This window comes from Miniopterus natalensis, chromosome 15 (assembly GCF_054644295.1).
Source record: "Miniopterus natalensis isolate mMinNat1 chromosome 15, mMinNat1.hap1, whole genome shotgun sequence".
Taxonomy (NCBI): Eukaryota; Metazoa; Chordata; class Mammalia; order Chiroptera; family Miniopteridae; genus Miniopterus; species Miniopterus natalensis.
Genome location: NC_142095.1, coordinates 9,134,721 through 9,144,968, shown reverse-complemented (window position 1 = coordinate 9,144,968; position 10,248 = coordinate 9,134,721). Strand labels below are relative to the sequence as shown.

General features: G+C 43.6%; 1 protein-coding gene across 3 annotated transcripts in view; it reads right to left on the bottom strand.

Annotated features, from left to right (window-relative positions):
• Positions 1–609: 609 nt before the first annotated feature.
• LRRFIP2 (LRR binding FLII interacting protein 2) overlaps positions 610–10,248 on the bottom strand; it is an 84,870-nt gene continuing 75,231 nt past the window's right edge. For all 3 annotated transcript variants that reach the window (XM_087824873.1, XM_087824874.1, XM_087824875.1), the window contains 5 exons: positions 9,002–9,051; positions 4,120–4,243; positions 2,048–2,127; positions 1,335–1,439; positions 610–881 (listed from right to left, as the gene is read on the bottom strand). In XM_087824873.1, the coding sequence (XP_087680999.1) occupies positions 771–881; positions 1,335–1,439; positions 2,048–2,127; positions 4,120–4,243; positions 9,002–9,051 (470 nt within the window). In that variant the 3' untranslated portion in view covers positions 610–770. The remainder of the gene's footprint in view (positions 882–1,334; positions 1,440–2,047; positions 2,128–4,119; positions 4,244–9,001; positions 9,052–10,248) is intronic.

The following is a 10,248-nucleotide window of genomic DNA, read 5'->3' as shown; positions in this document are numbered from 1 at the left end:
CCCCCCCCAAATTGGGCTTGTCTGAGGTTTCATTCCACAAAGCAGCAGCAGATGAAATACCTTAAAAGATACAGCACAGTTGATGTTGAAGACTAAGGACCCTACTCTTACTTTAAGAGTACTGGGACCTGGATTTCCCTGCCCCATGCAATAAAGCAAGTTTTATATACACTCCCCATATCTTTTTCTAACATTTTCTTATATAAATTTAAATATTTTACAAAAAAGGCTTTTTCCTCCAAACATATAAATTTCAGTGAAACATATATTCCCCACCTGTGAACTTGTTTCTTCACTAAAATATAAATGCTGTCTGACATGAAGGGCATGCTTTGACCACTGGAGATCACTGAAGTCTGAATTGCACTGTGGAGAAGGCACTTGTGTATTCTCTGAGGTCTCCAGCAAGTAGCTCAGTGAGCACTCAGAATTGCTGTCCTCCACAACCCGGGCAGAGGCCTCCGAGTGCCCAGTCACTGAGGAAGCTGGGGGCAAATGGTGAGTAAATTTGATTCTAAAATTACGGGAATAAAAAAACAAAAAAAACCCAGCATGGACCAGTTCTTAGCCTAGAATTAAACTACAAACAAAATCCAAAGTGTTCATTCATGAAGATTCAAACCTATTTCATTCTCTCATAAATTATAAAATACAAAGGTGGCTATATTAACGACAAAACTCAAACAGTACTGAAAGGGGTTTGTCAACGGACAGAAGTCAGTCCCTCTGGGTGGGGCCCAGGAGAGCAGCCAGGTAGACGGGTGGCGTTCTTATTGCTGGGCCAGAAGTGCTGTCCTGTTGGCCTTCATCTTCTCCAGCCGCTTGGCCAGGTGGCTGTTGGTCATCTCCATCTCCTCAATCTTGTCCAGTGCTGTTCGTAACTGGAGACAGGGAGAACTCGGTCATTTCACAGGGTCAAAAACAAAACCAAGTGCTACTTTATTTCCAACTTTCTGGGACATGGACGCACTGCTGGCTGTGATGGGCTTGCATAGGATCCCACAGCCTAATTTTTTTTCCAGTCAGCTACTGACTGATGTAAAACAATGGTGCTGAGCATTAATCATAGACAGGACCTACAGAAGTTGGAGAAATAGACCTCATCTAGAACAAAAATTAAAAGTATTCCTTTTCTTCTTATCTAACTGATCAAAACATAAAAGGAAATGGCAGTCACTGTACAGGTCAAACACCAACACAAAGAGTAAGTGACTCTACCGCTGTTTCCTTCAGATTGGACCCTGGATCATATTCCTTATGCAACAAAGAATTTGTTTCCAAAGGACTTTTTCGTTTTTAGGAATGTTTTCCAGGAAGCATATTAAAACAAGTACCTCTCGTTGTAGCTTCCTTTTTTCTGCTTTCAGTTCATCTTCCACTTTCTCAGCATTTTCAGCAGCAGTTTTATATCTCAGCACCTGTCCCTCAAGCCGGCTAATCTGTAAATATGAGAACACAAGCCTCTGGTATTGGGCACTAGGAACAATCACTTTTTTGCAGCCTAGATGGAAATACAATGTCATTAAAATTCCAAGTAATCTAACACAAGTCGCCTTAGGGTGAGTCATAGGTCCTCTCAGAACTCAACTGCTATTTATAAATCAAGAAAGGTCCCCAAAGGATTACAGCTGTAGAATCATTACAGGGCCAATTTCCCATGGTAAGTTTTATGATGACCATATTGTTTAAGCACCAAAGTAACAATGCAGGAGGAGACACTAAACGGAAAAGATACTAGACGTTTTCAAATGTGCAATAAGGCATTTTGTTATAAACTACGATCTTCCTGAATTCTCATGAAATATATACAAAAACTAAAATTACAGCTAAAGTTTTCTGTATTTTTACAGAAAACAGAAGGCGGATATACCCTGCCAGGTGTTCTCTGCTGGCTTTTCCACTTTAACATAGAGCTTTTCTAGAGATCCAAGTGTATACAGGCAGCCCAAAGGAGCCTAGGCACCCATGGGTTAGCCACTTAGAAGCAGGAAGCAGATGTGTTTTAAGGGAATTTAAATCACTAGGCACCATTAGAAAAAGTACTTACACTTTGCTCCAAGGTGGTTATATCCTGTTCTGCTTTTGAAAGCTTAAACTTGTATTCACTAATTTGTCTATTAGCATCCCCTAGAACAGAAGAGAATAAATGAATCACCTCTCAGAGGTGAAGGTGTGACCCATCAGGCAATGACACCCTCTGCAGCACAGGAGAGGGAGCACTGCGGGGTCTAACAGGACAAAGCAAATGCACATGGGGCGACCATGGTACTAGGGCAGCCCAACCTCTGGAACTGTGGATACTACGAGAAGCTCTAGCACATGTGTTACAACAGCATCCCTTGGGTCAGGGGTTAGAAGAAAACTCACTCTTCACCCCATGATGTCTGTAGGCAGAGCGTTGAGCAAGGAGCCCAGTCAGCCAGCCTTCTCTGCAGCCCTATGGCCCAGGGAGCCTGTGCTCACAGGACTAGGCCCTCCGGCTTCCCAGCCCCTAGCCCTGCACCTTCCCACCTCTCAGTCCTTCTGCTCTCCCATACCTCAAGTGGCCCTTGTTCCCCACCTCTGATTTAAGTCTTAACCAACCTCCAAGGTTATGCTCCATTTTCACCTCCTTCATGACTCTCAGTTAACTATAACTTCTCTTTCTCTTGTATTTTGTTTGCATTCTTTTATAGTATTTATCATGCTTTCTTAACATTACATATGTATATAAGGACAGAGGCCCTGTCTAGCCTTCTTGAACCCACTTCTGTATCTAGCCAAGTGCTTTGTATATAGTGCATGCTTCATAAATATTTGCTGAAATAAATGCTTTTCAATAATGTGGTCATGTGGTATGGGTAGAGATATATAAATCAGTAGATATATATTTGACCCAAGACGGAAATAATTTAAAATAAGTTTATCTTTAGCCAGTCTGGCTCAGTGATTCTTAGAGCATCGGCCCGTGGACTGAAGGGTCTTGGGTTCAGTTCCAGTCAAGCGCACAAACCTCGGCTGCAGGCTTGGTCCCCAGCCCTGGTTGGGGCACCTGCGGGAGATGACCAGTCGACGTCTCTCTCACATCTGTCTCCCTCTCCCTCCCTCCCTTCCGCTCTCTCTGAAAGCAGTGGAAAAATTCTCCTTGGGGGAGAATAAAAACATTAAAGAGAAGTTTACAAGTGATGGGGGAGAAAAAGCCCTCCAGCAAGGCAAAGTGGACCAGAGTGCTCCGAAATGATTGCAGGGTGGGAATTGTAATCCAAAGAATCCACCTAACTCAAGAACTTCTGTGCTGTCCCACACAGCTAGGTTACAACCACCTACATAATCTTCAATGCCAGAGGCTGTGCTAACTGGATGGTTACTATGACCCTAAAGCCATGAGGTTATAAAACCCTCTCCCCAAAAGCCACCCCTGGGCGTCAGAGAGAAGGATCTATCCTGGGCTCTGAAACAGAAGCTTCAGGATCTAGTTTTTAATTCTTCACCCCAGAAACGTGTGATCAAAATGTGCTGCTTCCTTCTCACTCTCAAACCACCCATTCCTCCCTGTTTTCAAAAGTCTACGTCCTTTGTCTCAGCCATTTCATCTGTGTTTGAAATTCCATTCCAAACACCATGCTTTACAGCCAAGGCAGTGTCCAGGTGCAGGACTCCTTTCCTGGCTTTCTGGTGCAAAGGAGCTGCCTGCTTTTGTTGTGGCCTTGTTTTAAATTCCATCTAATAAAAATTAGAGTTAACAAGAAAACAGAGAAGATTCTGAAACTACTCAACATTAGTGTGAGTTAGTTCCAAATATGCCCCTCCAATTATTCCAAGATAAATTCCACAAAAAAATTTTAGGTAGGAAGGGTGCTACATGGGAGCTTCAGGTTGACGTGGGTATGGAAGAAGGCAGTGTGAGGATGTCACTATGTGCAAAATGCTCTCATCCCTGAAGCACACAGGCTAGCAGAAGTTTCTACTTGGCTCCATCACTGACCAGGACTGTTCTTCCAGACAACCTGCAGACTAACCCATCTTTGTAACAGCTCCTCTTAAGAAATGTGAATTATAAGACACCAGCAGTGAGTTTACAATCCCACCTCTAGGACACGGCCCATACAGACTGGGACTGTCCTATCCCTCAGCACTTACTCTGCATTTCGATGAACTGCAAGTCGGAGCCATTTTGCAATCCGGCCAGGTCACCAGCCACCGTGCTGTCACCCCTGAAGCATTTCTGCCGCTCTTCCTCAACCTGCAGCTTCAGTTTTCTAACCTGCAGGAGAAACAAAGGCTTCTCAGCAAGATCCAGTTTGTCAAAACAGGCAGACGACTGGCCCAACGGCCATGTCATAGAAGAAGGCAGACCTTCACCAGCCACACACATCATTCATTCAGAAGCAATTTCCTTGAGTGCCCACCATGGGGACACACTGCTAGAGGTGCTAGGGGAAGCTGTGAACAAACAACAAAAGGAATGAGCTTCAGGACCAGGTGACACATAAAAATAGTTGTATTTTATTATGTGAGTGGGATTTTGGAACACCACTTTTCAGTATTTTTTGTTCCTTTTATTAAAAATGGAAATTCTACTAGCAGTTAGATGTTTTTGTTTTGTTTTAGAGGTAGGTTAACACATTGTATGCAGGAAACGTATTTATACGTTTTACGTTGACTGGTAGAGCAAGCAATAAAAACTACCCACAAACAATGTGTTAAATATTCTTATTTAGAAAATTTTCTGTATGCAGAGATAATTAGAAATACATTTTTAAAGTACGTTTAGAGTAGCTAATTCATGTCAGCCAAAACTAAAAATAATACAGGTGTCCGTCAACAGGAGGGTACACAAACCACAGCACAGCTATACAACGGGATCACTACTCAGCAAAAGAAGGGGGAAGTGCAACGGAACACCACAACAACATGGCTGAATCTCATAAGTATGTGAAAGACGCATTCCAGTTAGATAAAACTCCAGACAGTACAAACTAATCTAGAGTGGCAGAAGCAGGTCAGCGGTTGCCTGGAGAGGGGAGAGGGAGGTGCAGGATGGGAGGTCTACGAAGGGCACAGAGACACTGGGCGCTGTATTTTCAGCACCTTGGTTGGTGGCCATTTCACAGGTAGTGCTATGAGCTGAGTTCTGTCCTCCCCGCCACTAGTTCTTGAGCTGAAACCCTCAGAATATGACCTCCTTAGGAGATAGTCACCGCAGACACAGAGTTAAGCTGGGATGTGGTTGTATGGAACAGGGAGGAAGCCTAATCCAATGTGGCTGGTGCCTTTGTAAAAGATCTCGATGGAGAGATAGACACATGCAGAGAGATGACAATGTGAAGACACAGAGAATGCTATCTATGAGCCAAAACATGCCAAAGATGACCAGCGAACCACCAGAAGCCAGAAGAGAAGCATGGGGCAGACTGCCCTTCTCCAGCCTCAGAAGGAACCAACACAGTGCTAGCACCTTGATCTAGGGCCTCTGATCTCCAGAACGGTAAGACGATACATTTCTGTGGTTCCAACCACCCAGTTTGTGGTAGTTTATCATGACAGCCCTAGGAAAATAATACAGGTGCGTACATTTGTACACTTTAACTATGTGCAGCTTATTCTACACAAAGTATACCCTAATAAGGCTGGGGATTTTTAAATTTGAAAAATAAACTAAAAATTAAAATTAAAATGGACTTTGTGTTGTTGAAAATACAAGGCTCAGTGGAGAAAGGAGCCCCAGGTGTGGAAAACAAGGAGATTAGGGGAACAGAAATGCACTGAATTCTGAGGCCTCTAGTGTACACTCAGGTCCCAGAACACAGACATCTGGGCCTGCACCCTCAGGCAGAAGACTGGAGGATATCTTTAGAACTCTGACTAGCCTAAAATAAAAGACCGACATTCCCACATTGAAGTTCCCAACAAAACACCCAGCCACATCAATCTTCACAAAAACTTGGATAAGCCTCACCCATTTCCTCAGAGCTGCCCATCAGCTTTTAAGTATCCAGCTCTTACACTGAAGACCGAATAAATATACATAAGAGCAACTGGAAGGAAACAAACTGCAGACAGAAGAAAACAAGCCAACCAGCCTATCAATGTCCTCTGAGATAAGTGAAACTATGTACACCCTTGAAATGACTGCAGAAATAGAAACTCAACAAAAGTATTAGAACATAAAGTTGACAAACTTTTAGAAGTAAAACAAGAAACAAAAAGAAATGGGAAAACAGGAGAGAAACAAGCAATCAGAGCATCGCTGCCAGAGGTCTCATGCCCTCTCCTTCAGAAATCAGTCATGTCTCCCTAAATGCCTACAACTCTTATCATCACAGCAAGCACAATTCAGAGCCAATCTGCCCACCCACACACACAAGGGGAGGTGCCTCTGGACTGAGACACAGCCTCCCCATGCCTTCTTTATCCTTCATCAAGGGTCAAGGGTGAGTCTGCATGCTCAGAGTTCCATGTCGCTTCCCCAACTATATCCTCAACTCCAACAACAGGGGTCAAGGGGAAGCCTGAGCACTAGGAACAAATTTGCCACTCCTCTACTGAGGAAAAGGCAAGCTCAACACTGGGATTACAGCCATGCTTCCCAGGCACTTCTGCCCTTGCAACACACATACAGTCATCACGACTATTTGCCTTGAGTGAACTGAGACTAATCCCAGTATCACCATCATTCTGTCCAGCTCAAAAAGGGTCATACCTTCTCCGGCACTCTTCCCAAAGGGTTCTGCACAACCCCTTCCCTGTCTTCACCTCCTAATCTTTCCCAAATCCTGAAACTCTTCCCCTGTGCCCATTCTATCACCAGCAACCCCCTGATCCTTGATCTCTTCTCTGAGCACTCCCTTTACCCTAGTGCTCTAGTAGGATCTTGCTTCCTCTGCGGCCCTCTAAAGTACTCCCAGAGCCCTTTATTTCTCCCACAGTCCTCCTACTGCTGAGCCTGAAAATGGAATGGTGTCCTTTTGCTTTCCTTGCAGTTGCCAAACTAGTCTCCCTCTAGCCTCCCCAAACTCCCAGTTTATAATCTTATCTCTTCAAATTATGTATACTAACTACCCCTCATCACTGCCATCATCCCATTCTCTCTTCATTGTTTTAGCTCCTGTCTCACACTCCCTCAAAACTATTCCTGTCTTAATTCTTGGCAATTTCAAAATATATCTAAGTAGAAGATTACTCCTGCAACTGGTCTCAGTTTCCTGGAACACCTCCTCTCCAAGGATCTTTGCCGTCTGTCTTTTCTTGGCCTCAGCCACTCCCACAGTCATGTACTATATATTATCATTAGATAACTGCAATCCCTACATACATCTGATCCACATATCTTCTAACTGCTATTCCAGATCTTTCTGGCTCATTCTCTTTGGGCCCCAATTCCAAAAGACCTTTGGTCCCAATGGTACCTGTAATTCATGGGTCTCAGTTCTTTCCACTGTGTCTTGAGCTTCCCAGATGTCCCCTCAAACCTCTTTTCCAGGTTAATCCAGGTCCATCAACACTCTCTTGCACACACCCGCACCTCCTCTGCCCATTCTACTCGCCTGGTAAAAGCTAACTCTGCCCATTCCATGTCTGCACCGATGCAGCTTAATGAGGATGGAGAAACACAATAAATGCATTCACAGAAACCTCTAACATACCATACAATCTACTTGTTAGTTATATTTGTTGTTTACTGCCTGGTCTCCTACCACTAGAACATAAGGTCCACTGGGGCAGGAATTTTAACTGATTTCTTCACTGAAATATCCCAAATGCCTAGAATAGTGCCTGTTACATAGTGGAATCTCATTTAACATTTGAATGACTCAACAGGAGTTTCACTCAGGACATTTTCCCAGAATTGAAAGATAGGAATTCCTACAATTGACAGAGCCCCACACATGCATGAAAACTCCAAACTCCATCACTGTGAAATTCCAGAACACTATGAAGAAAGAGTATGACGTAAGATTCTAGAGAGAGGAAAAAGGGTCACATACAAAAGATCAAAAATAAAATGTCCTTGAAATTTTCAACAGCCAAAAGTAGAAGCCAGAAGACAATAAAGCAATTTCTTTAAAACAAAAAAAAGATGAAGGACAACAATTATAACACAGAATTCTATACCCAACTGTTCAATCAGCTAAGAGGGTACTCTGAAGACACTTTCAGGCCCACACACCCTGCTCTCAGGAAGTTACTGGGAGATGTACCAAAATAGGAGAATGAACACAAAGGAGGGAGGTGTGAGACTGCAGAGAGGAGAGGCGACCTACACTACAAGCGGGGGAAAGCCCAGAAGGGGATGAAGGGCGGCAGGTCTATGAACTGCAGGAGTGTGCCGGGAAGTCCAGAACGGATGAGCGTGAGGCTCCACAAATCAAAGGATGGGACCGAGAGAAGACTTCGTGCATCTGAAAACACTGAGAGGACTTAAACTGCTGTTGGAAAGTCTGCAGCTAAATTAGTAATAAACACACAGGAAAGCAAGCAAATGAAAGGAACAGTACAATATTAACTTTGGGGGAATCAAAGAGTCATGGAAGAGAGGAGAGGCAGTCGTGGGGATGGGAAGTATGCATGTGTGGTACGGACAGGGAATGAAAGAAAGCTAAGTGCTCACCTTCCATACATGGAAGGCAACAGAGAATGCCAAAAACAGAACAATCGAGAAGCAACATAAGCATGTTATACACAAATAAACAAGAACAGTACACACCAAATGAATCAGCTAAAAGCACCAAGTAGGAATGGTCGGGGGTAAGGGTGGGAGGCAGGGCCGAGCACTTCTGTCTTCATAACAACTTTGGAGAACGGTCTGACCCTCAAACTATGTGTCCTATAAATGTTTTCAAAGAATAGGAAACAACAAAGAGGTAAAATGTGAATTCCTTTTATCCTTCAAATCTGACTTGAGTGCTGATATTTAAAATAAGCACATCTCTTTCTAGTGTGCATTAGTTTGCTAACATTTCACCATGTGATTCAGTCAGTTACAATTAACATTACCTTCCAATGAGAAGAAAGCCTTTACCTGTGATAGCAGCTCTTCCTTTTCTCCAGCAAGTTTTCGTAGCCTTACATCTAAAACAAACAAAAAAGGCTGTAAACTAAATTTGTAATGATGTAGTATATAAACAATTAAAAATAATTCTACAAATTAAATAGCAAACATTATCCAATAAACTTACAGCTCTGACTATCAAGACATGAAGGTTTAATGGTTAGGAAAAGTACTTCATTACTCAACACATATTTCCACACAACTGATATTTATCAGGGCACTAAATATATTTGCTCCCAAGAGCAGTGATTTTCCACTTAAAGACAAACTGAAGTGCAAAGATCATTTCCCTGATTCAAAACTTTGCAGCTCTCACTAGTACACATACAACTCACACGCCAAGGGTGCTCCCACAGGCTTAACTAAGCCCTTAGCAGGAGAAAACGAAATATGGGACAGAAGACAGGGGTTAAGAGTGGGACTGAGAGGAGAAGCTGGATCAGAGAAGACAGAGGGCCCGGCCAGGCACAGTGCAGCGGCTGAGAGTCAATCTAGGATCCAGGAGATCGAGGTTCGATTCCGGTCAGGGCACATGCAGGGTTGTGGGCTCGATTCCCAGTTGGGGGCATGCAAGAAGTAGCCCATCAATGACTCTCTCATCACTGATGTTTCTCTCTCTCCCTCTCCCCTCCTCTCTGAAATCAATAAGATACATTAAAAAAAAAAAAAAAAAAAAAGGACAGAGGAACACAATGCTGGAAGAAGTGAAGGCCCACAAAAGCTAGTGGGGGGAGGGAAGGGGACCAGCTCTAAAATGTGAGCCATCAAAGGCTACTCAGTCTCGCAGCAGGATCATTGGGACCACTCCTGACCTGGAGGGAGGGGCTACTTGTTCCCAAGCACACGTATTAATATCGGACCCTTGGGCTGAGGGGATGGATACCAGCAGATAAGTAAAAGCAGCAGCTGAAACCCAGCCAGCAGCCACTACAACCAATCAGGGTCAGAGCTAAACATAAGCTCCAGTTTCTTCAGCACCTTCCAAACAAGCACAGATGCTCTAAGCTGCCAGAGCTGCACATTCAGTCCATTCTCTAGAGCAGCTCCACTCACCTAGCTAGCATCTACTGCTTCATCAAAGTGCTTTACAACTACATTTCTGTAATTCTGACACTAGAGACTGTGCTCACTAACTTTTGAAGAGTTTTTTTTTTACTTCCTCCACTCAGCCTACTCTTCTAGGAAACCTACACATCTATGAAAACAAGATGAAAAAG